Genomic DNA, 25270 nt, shown 5'->3' with positions numbered 1-25270 from the left:
TACATTAGAGGTAGAGAGGCTCCCACTGTGTTACAAGTACCCTCTAAATGGTGCATAAAGCCTCTGTAAAGTGCCTTGTTTTGTTATGTGGAAGGTACCATATAAATAGGAGTATTTGTTGTGGAAGTTAAATGTTTTTGTTGTGGTTTATCTGTTGCAGCGCTCTGCTTCAGGCCAAATGAAATGCAGGCTGCCATTGGATGAAGAGTCTTCACACCTTGCACCTTCACTTATTGAACAGCAATCCCAGTTGACTGCGCACAGATCTGATGACTGCAATCAGGATCTTCTGGCTGAGAATGTAATAGTAAATGGGGAACCAAAGTGCACAGAGTATAAGGTTTGTTTTTTTTTAATTAACTGAAGTGTGACAATTTGCTCTAAGTTTGCATTGAGGAATTCTATGAATAATTGGAAATATTGGATTTGTTAGAAAAGAAAGACCAAGTTCAATCTGGTTCATACTCTATCATCTTGTTAGTCACTTAATGTAATAACCGAGGAAGATCCAGTGATGGAGAGTTTTGGGCAACCTGGTCCAACACTTTAGGTGCACCATTTTTGGCAGCTTGGTGCATGATGTATATTCCTTATGCCTGATGATTGAGACCAGAGATGCCCCAGATGTTTTGACAAGGGCTTCACTCCACAATGGCAGGCCAGCAGCTGTGGTTTTGCTCATTTTTAAAGTTTAGAAGTCTTTATCGGGTGCATCTGTTTTTTCATGGTTCTCCACATACATTGCCATCACCCACTATTCCCAAAGGAGCTACCAACTCTCACATCCTTAAGTGTGAAATAGCCTTCCTGTCTGCATAGCCTGCCTGCTATTCTTTCATTTGTTAGGGCTTCTGGAACTAACCTCTTAATTCAACCACCTGTGGAAAAATCAGAGGTTGGCAGGATTGTGATACCGTTAGGGTTGGGACCCACATAATTTCTAAGCAGATGTGAACCTTAAGTCAACTGGTTGCATCACAGAAAAGGTATTTAACTCACATCCTATAAGAGAATTAAAGAAAATAAACAAAACCACAATTTGCAATAGTTTTTGTTTCAATTATATCACTAGAACATTTCTAGATTTCCTGAAGCATTTCAGATAGTGAGAATTCAAACGCGTAAGCTTGAGTGCTTTCAATACGTTTATTATAATCGATGGCTGAAGAACTAACCTGTTTCCACTTTTGTCTCTTTTAGTCTGAAGAAAGTAATAGCAAATTACCCAAGGAACCTATGAAAGTTAAACCAGTCTCTCTAGAAGAGAATAGTTTCAAAGAACCGATTAACCTTTCTGTGAATGTTGGATGTAAGTTGTCGTCCCTATCTTTGCTATTAGCTCGCACTACTCCTCCACCATTGTTGAGAAATGATATACATTGCAAAATTTACAGAGTACATGGTACCACAGAATATGATGTGAGACAACCAAATGAGATGCACAGTGTGTTTCCCACGCTTAAAAAAAGGCACATAGATATCAAAATTGCATAGTTTTTCAAATACAATATCATGTCTTCAGTTTCTTTTCTCCTTTCTTGTTGAAGGTAGTGCCTTGTTTTAGGGTGCAATCAAATGGATGCTATTAATGCTTTTACTTTGCCACTTTATTTATGCACATGGATAGTGTGCATTGGCAAATTTTTCATTTCATAGGGCAATATGGCCAAGTTTGATTGTGTTATTATTTGGTGTTCACACTCATGGTTTTCCAATGGGAGAAAAAACATTGAATAGTGACCAGAAAGGGATCTGTAGGTAGCATTGCTCTTCACACTCCTTCACTCCTCTCTAACTAGAACCAGAGTTAGTGACCTAACTAGGTTCTGGTAAAAATAAATTTCAAGAATCTCTTGGTCTGTATGGCTTCCTGCCACACGAAATGAAGCAACAGTAACCTAATGCACTTGAAGAATATCTCATTTACACCTCACAACATTATGACAAAGACACCATAATTATCAAGAGAATTGGAAACAGTTTTCCAGTATATTTAAAATGTAGCAAAACTAACCCCGCCAATTTCTAGTAGTTTTACTTGGGCTTATGGTTATGTAACAAAACAGAATGCACTGACAATGTTCTGCATGGTAGACTGATTAGTAAAGTTAGATCACAGCACACACCTTATTGAAGTTTGTAAAATCATGAGGAGCATAGATAAGATGAATAGCACGGGTGTTTTCTCGTGGATGGTGGAGTTCAAAACTAGGGGGCGTGTTTTTAAAAAGATTTAAAAGGATGTGAGAGACAGAATTTTTATATTCAAAATGGTTCACATGTGGATTGAACTGCTAGAGGAAGTGGTGGATGCACATACAGTTACAACATTCAGAAGACATTTGGATAAGCACATGAATAGGAAAAGTTTGGAGGGATATGAGCCAAATGCAGGCAGGTGGGCTAATTTGGTTTTGTAACATGGTCAGCATGGACCAGTTGGATTGAAGGGTCTGTTTCTATGCTGTATGACTCCATGGCCTCCTTCTTTAGAGACCACAATTTCTCTTCCCACGTGGTTAAAGATGCCCTTCAACGCATCTTGTCCACATCCGCACCTCCGCCCTCAGACCCCACCCCTCCAACCGTAACAAGGACAGAACGCCCCTGGTGCTCAACCTCCACCCTTCCAATCTTCGCATAAACCAAATCATCCGCCGACATTTCTGCCACCTCCAAACGGACCCCACCACCAGGGATATATTTCCCTTCCCACCCCTTTCCGCCTTCCGCAAAGACCATTCCCTCCGTGACTACCTGGTCAGGTCCATGCCCCCCTACAACCCACCCTCCCGTCCTGGCACTTTCCCCTGCTACCGCAGGAATTGCAAAACCTGCGCCCACACCTCTTCCCTCACCTCCATTCAAGGCCCTAAAGGAGCCTTCCACATCCATCAAAGTTTTACCTGCACATCCACAAATATCATTTATTGTATCCGTTGCTCCCGATGCGGCCCTCTAAATTGGGGAAACTGGACGCCTCCTAGCAGAATGCTTTAGGGAACATCTCTGGGACACCCGCACCAATCAACCACACCACCCTGTGGCCCAACATTTCAACTCCCCCTCCCACTCTGCTGAGGACATGGAGGTCCTGGGCCTTCTTCACTGCCACTTTCTCACCACCCGATGCCTGAAGGAAGAATGCCTCATCTTCTGCCTCGGAACACTTCAACCCCAGGGCATCAATGTGGACTTCAACAGTTTCCTCATTTCCCCTTCTCCCACCTCACCCTAGTTCCAAACTTCCAGTTCTGCACTGTCACCATGACTTGTCCTACCTACCTATCTTCTTTTCCACCTATTCACTCCACCTCATCCCTGACTTATCACCTTCATCCCCACCCCCACTCACCTATTGTACTCTATGCTACTTTCTCCCCACCCCCACCCTCCTTTCATTTATCTCTCCACTCTTCAGGCACTCTGCCGGTATTCCTGATGAAGGGCTTTTGCCCGAAACGTCGATTTTACTGCTCCTCGGATGCTGCCTGAACTGCTGTGCTCTTCCAGCAACACTAATCCAGAATCTGGTATCCAGCATCTGCAGTCATTGTTTTTACCTCTGACTCTATTACATGGCCACTCAAATGAATTGTTGGGCATAATTATCTCCTGCCTGGAGGTGGTCAGAAGGCAAATAATTGGGCAATTTGTTCTTGGAAGGACACTTATATTCTTCTCATCACCTCAACAATTTGGCAGGAAAGTCCACTAAGGATGCACATATTGTCACGGTCATTTATCTGAACCATCTGGGAAGTCCTGGCTAGATTCACTACACCAAATGTTCTCGCTGGAATTAGTCTGAACTAAAGATACCATGTATGGCTAGAGACCCACACAATATCCTAGGCAGAAGGTAGGCTGTGCCTGTCCACCTAAACTTATGACTTACATCCCCAAACAGAATGTGCTTATTGCATTGAAACAAATCTTACCAAAATCAGTTAAATGTTAGTTTTGTTGAGTTTCATGGAGGGTTTCTTTCTGTGAGGTCTAGCGGGCATTCTCAGTATAATTCCAAGCTCGTTAACTAGATACAACACGTTGCCACCCCTCTTGTCTGATATTAGCTGGATTCTCCCACTTGGTGTAGGCAGTTTTCTTCATGACCAGGACATCCCAGGATCCCTAGTGCACTTCGCCCCAACCTCCCTCTCCCTATGGCATCTACTCTGAAAGATCCAGAAAGAAAATTACCTAAGTTCTCACAATGGATCCCCTGAATCCTGGGCTGCCTGCTGTGATTTCCATGATCCCGAGCTTCCAGTCTTTCATTAACTAGCAGCTTCAAGCAGTGCAAAGCTTAGCTGACAAGGCATGTGATTTATTAAGAAGCAGTCCAGTCAGCTTTCAAGTTGGTTGGATCTTGATCTAGTGAGCTTTCTGATAGCAGGGCTTGGGAATCATTGACCCTTGAAGATACCCATCCCCACACTTCATGCATACAGCACTAAACCTTGGCAGACATTTTTATAAGTAGCAATATGATAATAATTTAGTAATAATGCTCTTGCTGTTCACTAGGTCCTGCAACTAATGGATCTCATGATTCAAAGATGGATTCACTGGATGGAGCACCACATGACATGGAAAGCACCAGGTAAAAAATAATAGATGATAAGAAAGTAAACAAAATGTAGTTAATATACAAAACAGTTACATAGGGGCAAGTAAGTTGAAGAGAAACTACAAGATAAAGCAAGAAGATAGAAAGAGATTAAAGACAGTCATCCTGAAGTGAGATGACAATGATATAAATATAGGAAGAGATAGATGCAATCAAATGAGTGAAAAGGAGAGACAGTTAAACAAGATTTAATGCAAGTATGACACTGATCATGACGCTGAAAAGAAATGAGTAATTTATACTCAATCAAGAGAAAGAAAGTGTATAAGAAATGGAAGGCGGGAGACAATGAGATAGTAGAAGAGATGTGGTAATCTTCTGAGGGGGGAGGAGACAAAAACATCTGAATAAGGAGAAAGTTTCTCATCTTCCCTCTTTCCTTTCTAACATATCATGTTTTCTTGACTTTTTTTTTACTTTTTAACTCAGTGGGAAAGAGGAGGTTAGAAGTGTGAGGGGTGACTTAACTGAAGTATATAAGATCCTGAATAATCTTGGCAAAGTGGACACAGGAAGGATGTTCGTCTTATGGGTCACTCCAGAACCAGTAGGAACTCTTTTAAAATTAGGGATCACTGTTTCAAGGTAGAAATTAGACGAATTTTATCCTGTTGGAAAGTTGAGACACTTTGGAACTCTGCCTCAGAAGGCAGTAGAGGCAGGGTGAATGACTAGTTTTAAGACAGAGGAGGATAGATTCTGGTTAGGCAGGGAAATCAAGGGTTATTGAGGCTACATGAGATTGTGGTAATTGAAACACAAAGATCTGTGATGATCTTCTTGAATAGCAGACTGTGTTTGAGGGGGTAAATGGTCTACCGCTTTTTTAAAATTTGTGTCTTGTTATGGGAAACGTGAACATTTTATGATGTGAATATTCAACTAAGTTTACATATTTGGGGTGTGTGTTGGAGTAGAAAAATAAGGTAATTTAATTATTAACAACCCAATTCTACCTCAGAAATCAAAAAACTGAGATATCGGCCTCTATTAATTCCATTGCTTAATGAGTGTAAAAGAGTCAGAGGTTAAAGACTAAAACACACTGAATAGATTCTTGCTCCATATTATTAGTATTGAGTATCAGAGTATTTTAGTGTCCTGTCGTGGTGATGTGCAGTTGGGAGTTCAGTTTGGAGTTTATTGCTGTTGAATTACAAAGTGCCTCAAATTGCTGAAAATTTGTGCCGCTCTAGTATTAACATCCCAAACCTACCCTCCCAAAGGTTCTCTTAAAGTTGTTGCACTTGCAAATTACTTGCACATCAGGTGAACAACAGAAAGTTAAGCCTAATAATTAACAGTCCAAGTAGCCTTTTACAGACATGATAATTGTTAACGGCTACCAATTTTTGAATTTTTGGAACAGAACGACAATTGTATGTGCAGAATTGCATATTTTAGTTTAAGGACTGTTTTAGTAGCTGAAAAATTATAAATATTAACTTTATTTTTCTTCTTTTTGTTTTTGCTTTGTTACTTTTCTCTGTTCAAATTTTCTTTTCCCACTCTTTATTTCTCTTTTACATGATTTAGTCTTTAATTTGCTTCCTCTCTCAGTTCTTGCTAGTTTATTATTTATTTGAATTGAATTGAATTTGAATTGAATTGAATTTATTGTCACATGTACCGAGGCACAGTGAAAAGCTTTGTCTTGCGAGCAATACAGGCAGATCACATAGTTAAGTAAATAATAGGTAAACAGTGGCAAAAACAAAAAACACAGGTACAGGTGAGTGTTAAGAGTTTGAGTCCATTCAGTATTCTAACAACAGTAGGGTAGAAACTATTTTGAAACTGGCTGGTGCGTGTGTTCAGGCTTCTGTAACTTCTCCCCAATTGTAGATGTTATAGAAAAACATTACCAGGGTGGGATGGATCTTTGAGAATGCTGGTGGCCTTTCCTTGACAGCGGGCCTGGTAGATGGATTCTATAAATGGGAAAAAGTGAGGTCTGCAGATGCTGGAGATCAGAGATGGAAATGTGTTGCTGGAAAAGCGCAGCAAGTCAGGCAGCATCTAGGGAACAGGAGAATCGACGTTTTGGGCATTAGCCCTTCTTCAGGAATGAGGAAAGTTGGTCCAGCAGGCTAAGAAGGGCTAATGCCCAAAACGTCGATTCTCCTGTTCCCTAGATGCTGCCTGACCTGCTGCGCTTTTCCAGCAACACATTTCCATCTCTATAAATGGGAAGTTTGCCTTTGTGATTGTCTGGGCCGAGTTCACCGCTCTCTGTAACCATCTCCGATCTTGAATGGTACAGTTGCCATACCAGATACTGATACATCCAGACAGAATGTTCTCAATGGCACATCTATAAACTTTGGCAAGGGTATTCGCCATCATGCCAAATTTCCTCGGCTGCCTGCTGAAGAAGAGACGTTGTTGGGCCTTTGTAACCAGTGTGTCCACACGAAGAGTCCAAGAAAGCTTGTTGTGGATGACCACTCCCAGGAGCTTGACACTCTCCACTCGTTCCACCTCTGTGCTGTTAATGTGTCGGAGGGGGCATGAGTAACATCCCGCCGAAAGTCAGTAATGAGTTCCTTGGTTTTGCAGGCATTGAGAGCGAGGTTGTTCTGAGTCTTTCACCTCCCATCTGTAGTCTGTTTCATCGCCATCTGAGATTTGACCGACAATAGTGGTGTCATCAGCCAACTTGTAAATGTCGTTAGTCTGGTACTTGGCGATGCAGTCATGGGTATACGGTGAGTACAGTAGGGGACTGAGTATGCACCCCTGTGGGGGCTCCAGTGTTGAGTGTTAGTGAGGATGAAATATTGTCCCCAGTCTTCACTGATTGTGGCCTGTGGGTCAGGAAATTGCCGATCCAGTTGCAGAGAGTGGGGCTTAGTCCGAGATCACTAAGTTTAGTAATCAGTCTCGAGGGGGTAATAGGGTTGAAGGCTGAACTGTAGTCAATGAGTAGGATTCTTACGTAACTGTTCTTGGTGTCAAGATGTTCTGGGGAGGAGTGAAGGGTAAATGATATGGCATCTGACATGGATCTGTTGGTCCGATAGGCAAATTGAATTGGGTCAAGAGTAGTGGGGAAGCTGGAGTTGATCAGTGCCATAACCAGCCTTTCAAAGCACTTCATGACCACTGAAATTAGGGCCACTTGGCGGTAGTCATTGTGACATGCTGCATGAGTCTTCGTGGGCACAGGGATGCCTCTTGAAACAGGCAGGGACAGTTGCAGGGAGAGGTTGAAGATGTCTGAGAAGACCTCTGCCCATGCAGACCTGCGCATGCTCTGAGTGCACGGCCTGGTACTCCATCTGGTGCTATTGCTTTACTTGGATTTACACAAAGGAAAACAGATCTGACCTCTGATGCAGTGACTGTTGGGATAAGTTTGTCAGGACTAGGTATTATCTCTCTGCCGAAATTCTGCTCAAAGCAAGCATGGAAGGCGTTGAGACAATCTGGGAGGTTGCACTGTCTCTTTTTAGAATCTGTGATGTCATTCAGTCCTTGCCATAGTCACTGGGTATCTGTCTGGGTCTCTAGTTTGGATCGGTATTGGTCCTTAGTTGTTTTAATGGCTCTGCGAAGGTCATACTTGGATTCCTTATATTCGTTCTATTTCTCAATCCTTTAATTTTATTGTTTCAGGATATATACTGTACTCATTAAAATTCCATAAATCCTGTTGTGTTCACGGAATTGATCTTATTTTGAGAAAATCCTGTCCAAAAAAATTAAAGCTAAATATGAATAAAGAACTCTAATTAATAGAACATTAATGTATTCTGCAACATGCCAATACAACCCAGGTCAGGAAGACAGTTATTAGGTTGTTTCAGAAATTATGTCCAACAATGGAAAATTGAGCGAGTAAGCTCAGGAAATTGAAGACCTTGTAAGTCTAACATCTGATGAAATCAATAATTAATGAGAGAGTAACTGAACACTGAGAGAAATTTATGCTCATTTGAGACAGCCAGCATGTGGAGGAAGGTCATTTCGAATTAATTGACTTTTTTGAGTAACAAGTAAAACATTAGAAATGTCTATAGAAAATAGCTTTGTACAGTATGGGGGTCAATGACACTTGCAGCATTTATTGTACCTCCATAATTGTCCTTGCAAAAGTGATGAACTGCCATCTTAACAGCTGCAGTGCATGTGGTGTAGGTAAACAGTATTGTTTAATTCAACAAAGATGAAAACACAATGATATATGTTTTTAAGTCAGAATGATGTGTGACTGGAGGATAACTTGCAGGTATTGCTGTTTCAATGCTCCTGCTGCCATTGGCCTTCTACACATTGAAGATTTAGAAAATGTTGGTGAAGATACATAAATGGGTTTGGCAGGACATGTCAGTAGTAGAGGAGAATGAATATTTAAGTTGGTGGATAGAGTGCTAGTACAGCCACTTGCAATTTTTATCTTTTTGCCATTGAATGATCTAACAGATTGTTCCACAAATGCATTTTTAACAATTGTTTTCATGAAGCAAAAGAAGTAACTGCTGCTGACCCATATTTGTCCAATGTAATGGACCCGCACGACTCCTGCAGTTCACTTGTTAACCACTGAGATCTGACTGTGACCTATCTTTTGATTGGATCATTTGATAACTTATCCTCTCCATATGACAAGCTGCCTTGAAGCTCACTAACTACTTGCAACTGAGGCCAGGGCCATATAATTGGAGCCTCAAGAATGGTAGAAGCAGGTGATGTGAGGAAGCATGCTCTTGAACTGAAAATTAAGCCTTTGTGTTTTGGTAGCTCATAAAATTGTGTTCCTAAACTGTGACTATTATCTGATTTAATTTGATGGGCACAGGACTCAGATTGATGGAGTGAAGGTCCCTTATGTGCGGTTAGAGCGATTACCAATCTGTGCACCATCTACTGGCCAACTCCCTGTCTTCAAACTGCAGCCGGATGTTGATGAAAGTGAAGGTAGCCTAATGTTTACGGGCAATGAAACCTCTCATACTACAACAAAGGTGAGCAGAAAAATGCCTTCTTTAAAAGGAATTGCGTTTATGTAGTACCTGTCATGATAAATCAAAGTGCTTTACAGCCAATAAATACTACTTGAAATGTGTTCACTGTTCCAGTGTAAGAAATAGGACAGGCAATTTGTGAACAGCAAGGTCCTACATACAGTATTAAGATAATCACCAGATAAACTGTTTTTTGAAATTGATTGAAAGGTAAGTATTGGCTAGAAACCGAATAGCTCCTCTAACATATCATTAAATATTCGAGACACTGAACAGTTGGCAGCATCTGTGGTGAAAGAAGTAGAAGTAACGTCTAAATTCAGTATGACTCTCCTTCAGAACTGAAGAATAACTCTGTTCTTCAATGTAATAAAATCCTTTGATGGAACTTGAATGAGAGAATGAGGCTTTGGCTTAATGTCGAACATAAAGGCTGCCAACTATGACTGTGTTCCTCAGCACTGCAATGGAGTTTCAGTCCAGATATTTGCACTTAAGTCCTGAGTTGGGACTTGAACCTACAACTCAGAGTGTGAGGTGGATTAAGTGAGCCAAAACTTGTGATGTAATTGAAAATAAATGGACAAAACCTTGCAATATAATTTTAAAAATCAGTCTCAAAAGAATTGTGAGACATTAAAAGTGTTTCTAAACCTATTCTGCCCTCCAGTTGAAAGACATAGGTTTCAAACCTGTTGTGAAAAAAATTGAACCTCTACAATGACCTTGTCATTGGAGTTTTATTATTTCCTTCCTTGACAGTTGAAGTTTTTTACAATATTTCCAGTTATGTAATGAAATGTAGTGAATAATGATTGAAACTTCTACTGATGCCACAGTTTTAGTTCCTCGTATATAAGGTCATATCATCTTTCTTTCATGACAGAGCTTAAGTTTTCTTATGTCTATCTGCTCACTAACATAACATTGGGTGTAATATTGGTATTTCATGGGAGCTTATCCAGATGTTTGCAATGTCTCACATGCATTCCTTCAGTCCTTAGAAGGCAAACTGAGTTGATCTTCAATGAGATAATTGTTAAACTATTCTTGTAGTAAACATGACCAGCACTATCTGCAAGGTCTGTTTAATTTTATACTGCAACTGAAATGATCACATGTTACAGAGACTAATGTTTACTAATTCATGACAAATATTGCTGCATGTTAATTTCATTACTTTGTCTTTTTTTAACAGAACATTACACTGGACAACACACTCACTCCTCCAAATTCAAACCCTCCACCCCCACAACAAAGTGAGCTCGATGACGCACAGATAACTCCTGACTTGTCTCCTGAAGTTGTTGCATCTCCCTCTCCTTTGGATGACAAACCTTCAGAAAAATCTGTTCAAGAATTGTCACCTCAGACAACCTCAGTAGTAGCAGGTGCTACTGACAACAACGAAGATTATTGCGCAGTTTGTTTGAATGGTGGAGAGCTGTTGTGCTGTGATCGATGCCCGAAGGTTTTCCATCTTGCTTGCCATGTGCCTTCCCTGCTCAGCTTCCCAATGTAAATCTAGGTTTTAATTACTGCAATCTTTTTAGGCTGTAGTGCATGTAATATATTACTGTGAGGCTGAGATGACAATTTTGAGAGTCAGAGTTGAAAGAGCCACATTTAATTTTATCCTTAGTTAGAACAAACAAACTTGAAATATATTTTGAAGAAGGGTCACTGGACTCAAAATGATAACTCTGTTTTCTCTCCATAGTTTTCTCTTCAGACCTGCTGAGTTTTTCCAGCAATTTGTTTTTGCGTGTTTCAAATCTTCAGCATCCACAGTTCTTTGTTTTACGGCAAAATGTTTGCCAGTGTCAGTGTTCAAATCCTGTTTCCCAATCCTGGAGTGGAAGTTCAGCTCTTAAGTTGCATCTGGTGATTTCTCTACTTTCAAAGATGCTGACCCCTTTTTTCATGTCTCACTGTTTATCCAACTGAAAATTTCACACATTTCTCCTTAACTACAATGTCTGTATTATCCCCTCCTTTATGAAGCCAGGTGTAAATTATTCAATAAGAATCACTTCCACATCATCTAACTCCTTGAACAAGCTATTTTTTCATTTTTTCAAAGATCTTACCTACCGTTAGTTATTTTCTTAGTTTTAAGTTAATCCACCCTTACAACTAAATCCAGATTTGCCCATTGTTTTGGATTTGCTACATACTAGCAAAACAGTTCTCCTGATCACATTTTACTTTTACACTAATTTCATCCCAATTAATATGAGGTATTGGAAAGTCTTGTAACTGTTGTGTTGTTTCTAGAAATCTGAATTATTCGTCTACATGTTTTACCTTCTACATTTCTCTGATTATTTGGTAGTGGACTGATATACAAAATATACTCCTAACAGCACAATTGCCACTTCTTGATTTCTAATTCAACCCATATGACCTCATTTGATGATTCAAGCATATCTTTAGCCAAAGTTACAACTTACTCTTTGTTTTTACTCTATTCCATCTTAAGTGTTGATATTGCCAATCCTTCATGCCATATTTTAGTGATAGCTAAGATATCATACTTCTAATTGCCTATCTGGCTCATCTCATTTGCCTTATATTCACTATCCTCCTTGTATTGAAGTACATATCATTAATCACAAAAAAACTTCTTGATGTCTAATTTCTAATCTTTGTTTCCTTTGTCTTTCAGACTGACTTACTAATTTTCTGTTTTCCATTTCCAACTTTGTTTGTCTCTATTATCAATCAATGAACCTCCCGATCATTATGTATTTGGTGGAGGTGTGACATATTCAGCTTATGCAGATCCCATGAAACCACCACCACTCCTTGCCAAATTAGTCCCAATCCCTCAGGAATCTGAAGTCCTATTTCCTATACCTGTTCTTCAGGGAATATACATCTGCACGTTTGCCTATTTCTGTACTCATAAGCCTGTGGGCATCAGGGTAATCCAGAAATTGCTACCTTTTCAGGTCTTGCTTTGTAATTTACTTCCTAGCTTCCAAAGCTTTGCCTGCAGAACCTCATCCTTCCTTCTACCTATGTCATTAGTACTGTTATAGATCATGATTCATCCTTCCGCTCAATGTTTTGAAGCTGATCCTAATAACGCTGAAAGGGTTCAGAAAAGATTTACAAGGATGTTGCCAGGGTTGGAAGATTTAAGCTATAGGGAGAGCTGAATAGGCTGGAGCTGTTTTCCCTGGAGCATTGGAGGCTGAGGGGTGACCTTATAGAAGTTTTTATAAAATCATGAGGGGCATGGATAGGGTAAATGGACAAGGTCTTTTCCCTGGGAGTCCAGATCTAGAGGGTATAGGTTTAGAGTGAAAGCGGAAAGATTTAAAAGGGACCTAAGGGACAATTTTTTTCATGCAGAGGGTGATGCTTGTATGGAATGAACAGCCAGAGGAAGTGGTGGAGGCTGGTACAATTACAACATTTAAAAGGCATCTGGATGGGTATATGAAAGAGAAGAATTTAGAGGGATATGGGCCAAGTGTTAGCAAATGGGATTAGATTAATTTAGGATATCTAGTCAGCATGGATGAAGTGGATCAAAGCATCTGTTTCCGTGTTGTACATCTCTATGACTCTGAGTCTCTAATTTTGATACTGGCATCATGGAGGCTATTTACTATCCTAAGGTCATTGTTGAAATGGTCACTGTTGATATCACATATTGAATCTCTGATCAGTATTGCTTTCCTGACCTTTTCCTCCTCTGAAACTGAACAGCTGAGTTATGTGTGGTACTTTGGTGTACCTCTCAGAACGATTACTGTCACCTGAATTAAGCACACTGGGTGAAGACACAGATGTACAAAGGGAATACCATCTGGTCTTTCTGGTCTGTCTCTCTGACTGCACATCATTTTGTTGAAAGCTGACAAGCTCTACAAACATGCCATTTACATAGTATTCAGCTCTCTTGCACTGTAGACACACCAACTGAAACTTCCTGCCCCTGGGGTTGTTCAGGATATGATAAGTGTCACAGAATTCCTATGTGTCATGATGTTCAGTCAGCAAGCTATGATGCCTCTATTTATTAGACTGTGACTGGATTTCTTTGTTTAACCTGCTGCCTTAACTCAGAAAAAGCCAATGGTCATACTCGACAACTAGTCACGGACTTGCTGTCCTCTGCAACAATCCTTGATATTTGTGTTATGTTTCCATTTGTTACCTTTGCTTACTGTCTTGCATTCTGCACTGTGTCCTGTACATACTATCTCTTCTTCTGTTTAAACTCTAGCCAACTTTGTTAAGGTCCACGCTGTACCCTGGACCTTTTCACCAACTATATTTATACTCCTTCCATCTCTGCTCGGGTCTGTGCTGACTCAGGTTAGGGATTTCCTCAAGTTGCTTACATTGCTGTTTATCAGTGAGTTGGCACAAAGGAGAATATTTTAATGCTAATACATTTTTAGACATGAAGTCAAAGATAATGGAGGAAGCAGAATTGATACGTTTAAAAGAAAAATGGACTGACAAATGAGATTAGGTGAACAGCTCTTTCAGAGACTTAGCACAGGTGCAATGAAACAAATAGCAACCTTTTATTCTGTAAAATTCTCTAATTCGATGATGTTTGTGCTGGAAAACATATACAATGATGAAATTCAGAACAACTTTTGCAATATTTTCTGAATGATATGAACCCAACAGTTATACAATATATCCTTCTGTGGTTTGCTAACACCAGCTCAAAAGAAATTATAAGTTCACATATTTTCAAATTTTGAGAGCAACATGACCAAGATGACATTAAAGTGTTGTATACCTTATCTTCAGATCAGTGCAACCATATCTATTCTAGCATTTTTCAGTTTACATGGAAGGTGTTATCAACAATGCTATCCAGCACTACCTTCTCAGCAATAATCTGATGCCTGGTTTAGGTTATGCCAGGGCTAATCAGCTCCCGATCTTATACTCTTGACTCACAGAAGAGCTGAATTACAGAGGTGAGGTGAGAATGACAGCCTCTGCATTCGGTTAAGTTTAGCATCAAAGAGTCCTAGCAAAACTGGAGTCAATAGGTAGTGGGGGCAAACCGTCCATTGGTTGGAGTCCTACCTAGTATGTAAGAAGATGGTTGTGGTTGTTGGTGGTCAGTCACCTCAGCTCCAACTTATCCCTGCAGAAGTTTCTCAGGATAGTGACCTAGGCCCAACCTTACCACCATCATAAGGTCAGAAGTGAGAATGTTCACTGGTGATTACACATTGCTCAGCAACATTCACAATTCCTCAGATACTGTGTTCAAATACATGAAGATCTGGACAATTCTTAAGCATTTTAATCTAAATTTCCTTGTGATATAACTGTGTGTTGCAATTTAACAAAGTAACGAACTTGCCCAACTCCTGGGATACACAACTCAGTGACACAAAAAGAAACAAATTGATTTGATTAAGTGTTGTGCAATTTATATGGATTTCATTGAAATTAATCCTCTTTCTTAATGAGGTTGCACCAAAAGTCTAATGTGAGGATTTTAGCTGAGATTTCTTCTGATAGCTAGATTAACGCTGCCATAACCATAGAGGGGCTAAGCTCTACCTTCACTATTCCATAGCATTTATAAAATGTTTTAAAACAATGTATTTGTCATTTTACTGAATTACAGATCAGGCAATTGTCCCAATATTTTCATAAAGCTGTACTTACATAGGAACCAGAGAAATTGTCTTTCCTTTTCTCCAGGTAAAACTGGGGAATCAACAGCTATGACAGGACAGCTAGTGGTGTACCTGAGAGTAGCTAATTGAATCATAGGATTAGGTCTCTCTGTTCCAGCAGTTATGGCCCATCCCTAATTGCTGTTGAACTGAGTGGCTTGTCATGCCATTTAGCAGGGCTATTGGGAGTTGATCACATTATTGAGTCTGGAGTCTTGGGCATATTGACGAAGGTCTTTAATGAACAAGATGGATTTTTACGACAATCAGAAATGGTTGCTGGGTACATTAGCTTTTAATTTCAGAATTTTTAAAATTAATTTTAAATTTCATCATCTGTCATGGTTAGCTTTGAATGCATTGCTCTGGAATATTAATTTGAGACTATGGTTTACTTATCAACTGATATTGACACTACACCACCACCACCACACCCCCCCCCCCAACTTCATGTGAATGAGATTTTATGTTGCTGCCTTGCTTAATTTAAAATAGTCCACAGCTATGTTAGTTTAAGAAAAGGTTTTTTCAAATGATTTCAGAGTTTTCTGAAACTCAAGCTCGCTTAAGTTTAAGAAATAAGATTCAAGCTCAATCTTGCCCACCTTTCTGTCTCCCCTACACATACATGCCATTTGGAATAGCAAACAGAAATGAATGCCCAACCTCTCTAGCCAGAAGTACTGGACTCAAAGACTTAGACGTTTGCAACATAGAATGAGGCAATTTCACCCATTATATCCACATTGGCCAACAAAAGTCTGACTACACTGATCCCATTTTTCAGCCCTTGGCTCATATGACAACACATGTGAATGTCTAACTATAGCTTAAATGTTATGAGAGGTTTTGACTCAACCATCTTTCAGGCATGAGTAAAAGACTTCCATTATCCTCAGGGTGAAAAGATTTCTCCTCAACTCTCCTCTTAACCTTCCACCTTTTGCCTTCAATCTATACCATTGGCCCACCTACTAATGGAAAATTCCTATCCACCTTATTTGTGCCCCTCATAATTTTATACAACTCTCAGTTTTCCTCATAGCTTGGTAAATCTTTTCTGTACCATTCTGTAATGCAGAGACCAAAACTGCATACAGTACTCCAGTTATGGCCAAAGCAACAGTTTATATAGTTTCAGCTTAACATCCCTGCTCTTGTATTTTTTTGGTCTTGATGAGTTAAGTATCCCTTATTGTGGTTAAGAAGGTATAACTATCTGCCTTACTACTTTCAGGGATCTATGGATATGCATACCAAAATTCCCTCTGATCATCAGAATTTTCCAGGATCCTACCATTATACTGCATTCCCTCCTTGCCTTATTAGCCTGCCTAAAATATATTACTCACACTTGTCTGGGTTGAATTCTACTTGTCACTTCTCTGCCACTTAACCAATCTGTTGATATCCACCTGCAGTTTATGGCTATATTCACTATTTGTCAGCTTACCGATTTTCATGTCATCCATGAACTTCTTGATCATATGGCCTACATTTAAGTTCAAGTCATGCATGCACAACGCAAACGACAATGGCCCCAGCACCAAACTCCGTGAAATCACCCTCTGCTTCTGGCCTCTTAACAAATGTACCACATTACCTTGAATCCCACGAGGTCTTACTTTCTTGACCAATTGGCCATATGATATTTTATATTAAAAAAACTTGCTAAAGTCTAAATAGACCACATTCAAATGCAGGCAAAAGTGAGGAGTGCAGATGCTTCAGATTAGAGTCAAGAGTGTGGTGCTGGAAAAGCACAGCAGGTCACGCAGCATCCGAGGAGCAGGAGAATTGACGTTTCGGGCAAAGGCCCTTCCTGCTTTTCCAGCACCACACTCAAATTCAACTCCTGGTTACCTACTCTGAAAATTTGATCAAATTTATAAAACACAACCTTCCCTTATTAAATTTTGTCTGTCCAAGTGCAGATATGTTCCATCCCTTGAAATTCATTCAAAAAACTTCCACACCACTAAGGTTAGGCTGAATGCCCTGTAATTTCCTGGTCTATCTCTTCCTTTTTAATTAATGGGAACATTTCAGCAGTTCACTTGTCCTCTTACCCCTCACCTGTAGCCAGAGAGGATTTGATAATTTCTGCCATGCCTCCATTAACAGTCTGGAATATGTCTCATTCGAAACTGTGGATTTATTTTACTATTGTCACTATGTAACATGCGATAGGTTCAGAGAGGAACTTCAGATTATACAAGTTTGTATACTGGCAAGTCCCTTTAGCAAACAGGATATACCTAAAAGCCATTGTGACTGATATTTTTTAAAAATTACTAATGATGATATTTCTCTCTGAATTTTCAGCCCAGTTATTCATGCTATGTTCAAAATGTTGATTTACAGGGATGAGTGGTTGTGTACAATGTGTCGGAATGTTGTGATGCCAGAAGTGGAATATGATTGTGAAAACGCACGACATATCAGTGAAAACAGGGGGATAAGAACATTACAAGGTCTTTCCATTGGTGATCAAAGGGTGAGCAACAACACTTCATTTCAGTACAATTTTAATTAATTAGTTTTTGTACGTAAGGCTTTGAGGTGTCTTTTCATCTGCCTAAAAGAATGTTGCTAATTTGGTCCTCAGATCCTTAAAACACCAGGTTTTTAACTATGTAACTTTTGTTTACTTTCTTTTGCACTAAAGTTTGGGAAGTTATTTGTAATATTTTCTTATTTACTGCATTTCTAATAGCTTTCCCCAAAGTACGCACAATGTATTTAATATACCTGTTCAAGGTACTACATATTAAAGATAGAATATGTTGGTAAATAGGGTTGAATGTATGAACAGTGCTTCCATTATGAAACATATGAGCCTGATAACTGTTTTCCTTTTAATATTCAGTACATTTAATAACTTGCCTGAAGTTTCTAAGTCAAATAGTGATTAGTAATGTGTAAATGCATGTGTCCATTAACTTACTGGCTTTTTTGATTAACTTCCAACTGTGTTGCTCATAGAAATGTGAAAAGCTGGTACTACACCTTTACTGCCATCCGCTAAGCCTGCCATTCCATGAGCCCGTCAGTCCTTTGGTGAGCATAGCTTGATGTCAGTTGCTATTACATTTCGTGTAGAAGATTGTGTGCAATGTTGGCATCGGCATAGTGATATCGATCTACTTATTCATTTGGAGCAACATGTAGGCAATGATCTGATGAAATATAAACAACTGACAGTCGCTATTACATTTTGTGTAAAGGAGTGTGTGCAATGTTGGCATGGGCATAGTGATATTGATCTGTTAATCTTTTTGGAACAATGTACAGGCAATGATCTGATGAAATATAAACAATTGACTTTCTGTATTGAAGAGGATCACTGATATGACTGCTGGTTATTGTCTGGATCAACCTGGTGATGCAGCAATTTGGATGGATGGCATTTGCTATTAATTGAATGCATTTTGCTTCCTGTAGTCTAAATATTAGACCAGTTCCACAGTTGAGTGTATATTATTTAAAGTGTTAAGTGGTATATTATTTATTTATTATTGCACCTGAATCTAAGCTTACATTTTAACTTGTGTAACAGGTTAACTGTAACTGACCTGGAATCAATTAGATTTTGTGCAACTGTGAGTTCATTGATTTTACAAGCTGCTTTGTTTGTGAATAAAATATAAAGAGACAGTTGACGCAGTTTCAAATTAATCAATAACAATATCACACAGGGAGGTGGAATAAAATGGATGGAACATAGGAAATGGGAGTAGGGCATAGGCCATTTAACTCCTTGATTCTGTTGTGCTATTCAACTAAATCATGGCCATTCACTACCTACCTCAAGAAAGCCAATTTCTCGATTTCAGTACCTTTAATATGTAGAAATCTATTGATCTCTTGTATCTTGAATGTACTCCATTACTAAGCCTGGACAGCCCTCAAGGACAGAGAATTCCTAAGATTCAGCCTCTCCATCTTGGTCTCAATAACTTGCCTTTTACCTGAAAGAATGTTGCCGAATCTGGGACTTTTTTCCCTGAAGCATCGGAGGTTAAACGATGACTGTATAGAGGTTTATAAAATCATGAGGGGCAGAGATTGGCAAAGATCTTTTCCTAGGGAGTGGGAGTTGGAAACACAAAAAGCATATTTTTAATGTGAGAGGAGAAGGATTTAAAAGGGGCCGCTTTTTCACACACTGGGTGGTTCATATGTGAAATGAACAGCCAGAGGAAGTGGTAGACAAAGGTACAGTTACAACATATAAAAGACATTTGGACAGGTTCATGAAAGAAAAAGTATAGAGAGATATGGGCCATATGCAGGCAAGTGAGACTAGTTTTGTTTTGGAACCTTGATTGACCTGGATGAGATGGACTGAAGGATCTGTGCTGTGTAACTGTGACTCTGATTATATCGCTGGTTCTAAACCTCTCAGCCAGGTGAAATCTCCTTCTCACACATAGCCTGTCAGGCATTGAAAGATCTTATGCTGCATTGAGATGATGTCTCATTCCTCTAAACTCTAGAGAATTAAGGTCCTGTTTCCTCAGTTTCTCCTGGTGGAGAAATTCTGTTATTCCAGGGATCCGTCTGGCGAACTTGCTTTACTTTACCTCTATGGCAATTACGTACTTTCTTGAGCAAGGAACCTAGAACACACAGTTCTCACCAAGGTCTCACCAAGGCTTTATACAATTACACCAAGACTTCTTTATTCCTGTATTCAAACCCTCACACAATAAAGGCAAACATATCATTTGCCTTCCTAATTGCTTGTTAACTGCACATTAGCTTTCGATGAATGAACACACTCAAATCCCTTCGGACACCAGGATTTCCCAATCTCTCATCATTGAAGAAATACTCTGCATCACTCAACCAAAGTGTAACCTTGAACCTCCTAATTTTTTCAAATTATATTCCATCTGCCACAATCCTGTCCATTCACTTAACCTGTCTAAATTCTCATGAAGCCTTTTTGCATTCTCGCTACAACTCACAGATCCACATTCTTTTGTGTGATCAGAAAATTTGGAACTATTATAATTAATCCCCATAACTAATCATTGGATATAAATATTTAATGGCTGGGACCCAGGGTGGATTTCTAAAACCAGTACTTGGTAAGAGCCAAAAATAGGGCATAGATGAAGGAAATGCTAAATTAACAATTTGATATTATATGTGAGAATCTTTGACCCAGAAGCAGTAGGGTATGGCTCTACAGCTTTAAAATCTCCGTGTAATTTCCAGTAGTTTGTAACAATGGCTTGGTGTCTATTGCTTTCCCCTAGCACAGAAATTAGAAATAAAAGACGTGTGTCTTTCTTAATCTGTTTGAATCATGAGCCCGACAATGTAAGCCTGGCATCCAAAGGCAGAGGTTCAGGAGAAATATAGAAGACCGGTAGATAGTGATATCCTTTCATTGAAAGCATGATGTGGCATCAAGTAATAACTTTGGTTATTCAAGTAATACAGATCAGGGAGCCTCCAAGTGTAATGATTCATGGTGTTTTTCTCATTATTCAATATTTACTTTGTTAAATTATTCCTCGTGGACAAGGAAAGGGGAAAAAAGTCAAGTCATTATTCTGGCTTTTGATTACAATGAACTAACTGTTAATGACAAGCAAGGAATTACTAATTGATAAAATGAAAACAAAATCTGCCCATTTAGAATGTTTCTAGTAATGTATTTCTTGTTTATAATTTTTGCCAAATATTAATAAGCATTTTTTTTATTTAGGCACGTCACTACTACCAGATTATCAAAAGGCCAATGGATCTTTCTACGATCAGGGCAAAACTTCAGAAAAAGAATCCCCTTCATTACTATACACCAGAAGAGTTTATTTCTGACGTTCACCTCATGCTTATGAATTGTGCAAAATTTAATTATGTGAGTGAGATTTACATGTCTCTATGCTACTTCCTCCACTCCTCAATGTTTCCTTTACTCTATGATCTGTAGTATTTTATCAACCTGTCTTGATGTCACTTCACCATGTGCTTGATTTATCTGATTGTTTTGCCTGCTGTTTGTGAAGTCCTGTCCTATCTTATAATGGGGTTTCTGAATTTTGATAACAGCTACTCCTTTATTGTGTGTATGCAGCTTATTGTAATATAACCTTTTCCTTTTGTATCCATGTGCCAATTTAAAGATATTCTTGTCACAAGGAATGTAGTTGCATCATTTCCTGTAAGCACTGAGTTTGAATAATTGCTATCAATAAGCCACCAACATATAAAATTCTGCATTCTGTTACACTAGATAATCTTTACTTCATTTCGTAGCAAAAAGGATTTTTGTAATGTATGAATTTTTAAGTTATTTTACCAATAAGATCCAGAGGCAAATATACTTTGGTGGTGAACTGGTTGATGTTTGACTTAGCTAATTTTGGAAGATACTGGTGGCATCCATCAGTATGATTCTTTTAAGAACTGTCAAAATTTCAATTTGCAGCCAACTGAGGCCCCTTGGGCTTGGAGGAGCAAGGAATCAGTCTAGATCCCCAGGGCAGAAATGCACATCAAAAACAGAAATTGCTAGAGGAACTCGGTAGGCCTGGCAGCATCTATTGAGAGAAAACCGAGTTAACATTTTGAGTTCAGTAACCCTTCTTTCGAACTGGTAATAGCTTAGGAAAAGGTGGTATTTATGTTGATGACAGGAGGTGGCGGGGAGAGGAAATGAGTAGATAGATGGAGGCAGAACCCAGAGAGAGAGAGAGAGAGAGAAAGTTAGGCAGACAAAGGGATAGTAAGCCAGGGAAGAAGAAAAGGCAATAATAAGGACAATGATTAGGCGAAAATGGATTGGATATGCTGAGAGTTACATGTGTCATGATAGGGCCTGGGGTGTGAGGATGGGTAAAGGAATGTGGTGTTCAGATTCTAAAATTATTGGGCTCAATATTGAGTCCTGAAGGCTGCAGGGTCCCCAAGGGATGAGATGCTGTACTTCCAGCTTGTGCTGATCCTCACAGGAGCATCGCAGCAGGCCCATGATGGAAATGTTGGCCAGGGAACACAGTGATGTTTTGAAGTGCAGGCAACCTGAAGCTCAGGGTCTCTTTTACGAACAGAACGTGGATGTTCTGCAAAGCAGTCTTGTCTTCCCAAAATACAGGAAACTACATTTGTGAGCGGTGAACTTCACATCATTGATAATGTTACCTTCAATTACTTTAGTTAAAAAATACATTAGTTGATTTATCCATCTGTTTTGTGGACTGAATTTGTGTAGAAAGACTGTATTATTTAGATCTATTTGGTTGAAATTGATGGTGTAATACTGATGCAGAACATCTCAATTAATTCATCGTATGATTTTGTTTTGTTGTCAACCTAATTTGATGGCTTAAAATATTATTTAAAATAGAGGAATTTGAAACTGATCTATTAATGTGTTCCATCCTGATATTGAATTCTGAATTCCAAATCTTAGATATAATAAATCAAATTTGAATATATAGCAAGGCATCGTATACATGTTATGGATAATGCCACGTTGAATTTTTTGTGTGCATGTTAAGTTTGGCATTTATTTATTTAATGTGCTATGATTGTTTTAAAATTTAGCCAGATTCTGAGGTGGCCCAAGCTGGAAGAAGCCTAGAAGCATGCTTTGAAAAGAACTTAAAAGAAATTTATCCGGACAAAAGCTTGGCAGGAACAATCCAAGAAGATTCTGACTCTGAAGAAATTGATAATGAAAATGGAATGGTTACTATCAACGGATTTACTTGGCCAACAGAAGAAAAGGAGCATGTGAAGCCAAAGAGAAGACGCAGACATGGTGGAAGTCACAACCATAAGGACAATAGAATCTAAATGGCACTCCTGGCTGAAAGCATAGATATTGTGAAATGGTGATTAATCCTTTTTCTCTTTTTTTTCCACTTTCAAGAAATCCATAGCTGTTTCTTTCATTTTTTTATAACTTGTTTGTTTGCTATAAAACCTTTGAACCTCTCAGGAATGTGGATATCAACTTCCCTGAAGTAAAACTGTAAATGATTATACCAGTTCCTTTCATAGTTTATTGTACAGAGGTTACACTGGATGAGATTGGACACAATGAATTATTGACCCATCTTCTGTATGGTAGATTTGTGCAACTTGCCTAAATTTGAATTGCGCATGGTGAGGAAACAGCTTTACTAGTGATAGTCTCTGCAAGTTAGGGGGAACTGCTCCTGTTAATTTAGCTAGTTAGCTTCCAATATATTTGTGAAATGAAAAGAGTGAAATTATGATTTACTCAAATTTCTTCTGTTATTAAAAGCCTATGCTAGAAAACTGCATTCAATGTTGAATTTTCATTGGGGCTCTCCTGATTGTCCTCGTTAACCTTGGTGGACAATTTCAAGGAACTGTCTATGAAATAACACAAATATTGACCCCTGAAAAAATTTCACTCTCAGTAGAATGTAGGCTCTTTTTTTAAATCAAATGTTTAAGTTGTGATATTCCTGTCAGGATATATTTTGTGTTTTATGGTGGCCTGACGTGCGTTCCTTGAGGAATATAAACTTGTATTTATTTTTCCATATTGATTGTTGCAAGTTAGAACAAGCTATTTTCTCATTCTGAATGTCATGGTGATGGGAATCACTCTTGGTTTGTTTTGGGATGGAGTTTATTTTTCTGTTGACTGTTGAAGGGAAGTTTGTCAACTGCACACTTTTTTTTAATTCAACTTGTTAATTTGCAGAGATTTTGATTGTAAAGCTTTTAGAAGCTTTGTTGGTTTACAAATTCTCAATGTTCACAGAATTTCTAACAGCAGGATGCTGCCAACAGTGTTGTATAACCCTGTTTTTCAACTTTTTATATGTTGATTTGAAAACCAAAACAATGGCAAGGGCATGAGAAGACCTCTTGAGGAGGCACTATTTGTGCAGTTGATTTGGCTATGGCCCTGATTAATGATCTCTGGTCTAAATTTGTAGTGTGAGCTATTTTACTTTATAAGAAAAAGAACTGCGGGTATGCTGACAGTCTACCATGAGTAACCTTCCAAAATAAGATGAAGAGTACCAGCATAAAGGCCTGTGGCCAATTCTTTAAAATAGAGGCTGCTCTGTAGTCTTAGATTGATGATTGGGAGAACAAAATAACCCTACAGGTCAATACAAAAGTACTGTTATCAAATGTGAGAATTTCTGTTAGAAAACTGGTAAAGTAATGGGATGAAAAATTATGTTGAAATAAATGCAAGAGCAGTACTTATTCTACAGATGTAGTTTAGAAATGTCTTCCTCAGCATTGCTGTTCATGCTGATTGATGCTTGTCTTTCAAAGAAAATTATACATTCAACCATTGTACATGACAGGAGATGCATAAGTTGTGAGCAGGTTATAATTAAACTGTAACAGTACTGTGTTCAATCCATTCTTGTTACTACTAATAAAGCTGGTTAACATAGCTAAATAAAAGTTTTTAAAAAAACACCATTATTTACAATTTGTACATATCAAATGCTATTAAAAATACAAAGGCCTCGAATTTCAGGAGCACCTTATTTTTGAATACCTGCACCACATTGAGTAATTATGCTGTGATGAAATGATGAGTTTCAAGGCTACTGAAACAAAGGTAAATTTGTCATAGTCTTACTAGATAGTGTGTCTGCTCTTTCATTAGAGAGAGGTGACTGTGGGTAGTTTAACCTGAGGGTCACAATGCCTTAGGCGAAGGAAAATTGTTAGTGGTAACCTCAGCCAGTGTGGAATTGAACTGTTGCTGTCACTGTGCATCACAAGCCAGCTATCCAGCCAACTGAGCTAGCCAACCCCATACTCTTGAAATAGTGCAGCTCTTACTTAATTCTATAGAATGAACATTGCACTGGTCAGCTAGTGAAAACTGGAAAAATGGTAAAAACAAACATCAATGGCACAGCATTAAGTAGATCAGGTCATGGGCCAAGGTAGAGAGATCATGGATTGGGATTGATGAAGACGAGATTGGGAATAGACAGAGATGAGGATGGGATGGGGTATGTTTGGAT

General features: G+C 38.9%; 1 protein-coding gene across 3 annotated transcripts in view; it reads left to right on the top strand.

The window, feature by feature from the left end:
* trim66 (tripartite motif containing 66) overlaps nucleotides 1-24765 on the top strand; it is a 231161-nt gene extending 206396 nt beyond the window's left edge. For all 3 annotated transcript variants that reach the window (XM_043705850.2, XM_087996546.1, XM_043705851.2), the window contains 9 exons: nucleotides 161-340; nucleotides 1201-1309; nucleotides 4531-4606; nucleotides 9435-9600; nucleotides 10799-11118; nucleotides 17637-17769; nucleotides 18258-18332; nucleotides 20995-21147; nucleotides 22836-24765. In XM_043705850.2, coding sequence (XP_043561785.1) covers nucleotides 161-340; nucleotides 1201-1309; nucleotides 4531-4606; nucleotides 9435-9600; nucleotides 10799-11118; nucleotides 17637-17769; nucleotides 18258-18332; nucleotides 20995-21147; nucleotides 22836-23087 — 1464 coding nt within the window. In that variant the 3' untranslated portion in view covers nucleotides 23088-24765. The remainder of the gene's footprint in view (nucleotides 1-160; nucleotides 341-1200; nucleotides 1310-4530; nucleotides 4607-9434; nucleotides 9601-10798; nucleotides 11119-17636; nucleotides 17770-18257; nucleotides 18333-20994; nucleotides 21148-22835) is intronic.
* The last annotated feature ends 505 nt before the right edge of the window (nucleotides 24766-25270 follow it).

The sequence above is a fragment of the Chiloscyllium plagiosum genome, unplaced genomic scaffold, assembly GCF_037043375.1.
Source record: "Chiloscyllium plagiosum isolate Xiang-an unplaced genomic scaffold, Cpla_swu_hap1 HiC_scaffold_18, whole genome shotgun sequence".
Taxonomy (NCBI): domain Eukaryota; kingdom Metazoa; phylum Chordata; class Chondrichthyes; order Orectolobiformes; family Hemiscylliidae; genus Chiloscyllium; species Chiloscyllium plagiosum.
This window is presented reverse-complemented; position numbering and strand designations above follow the sequence as displayed.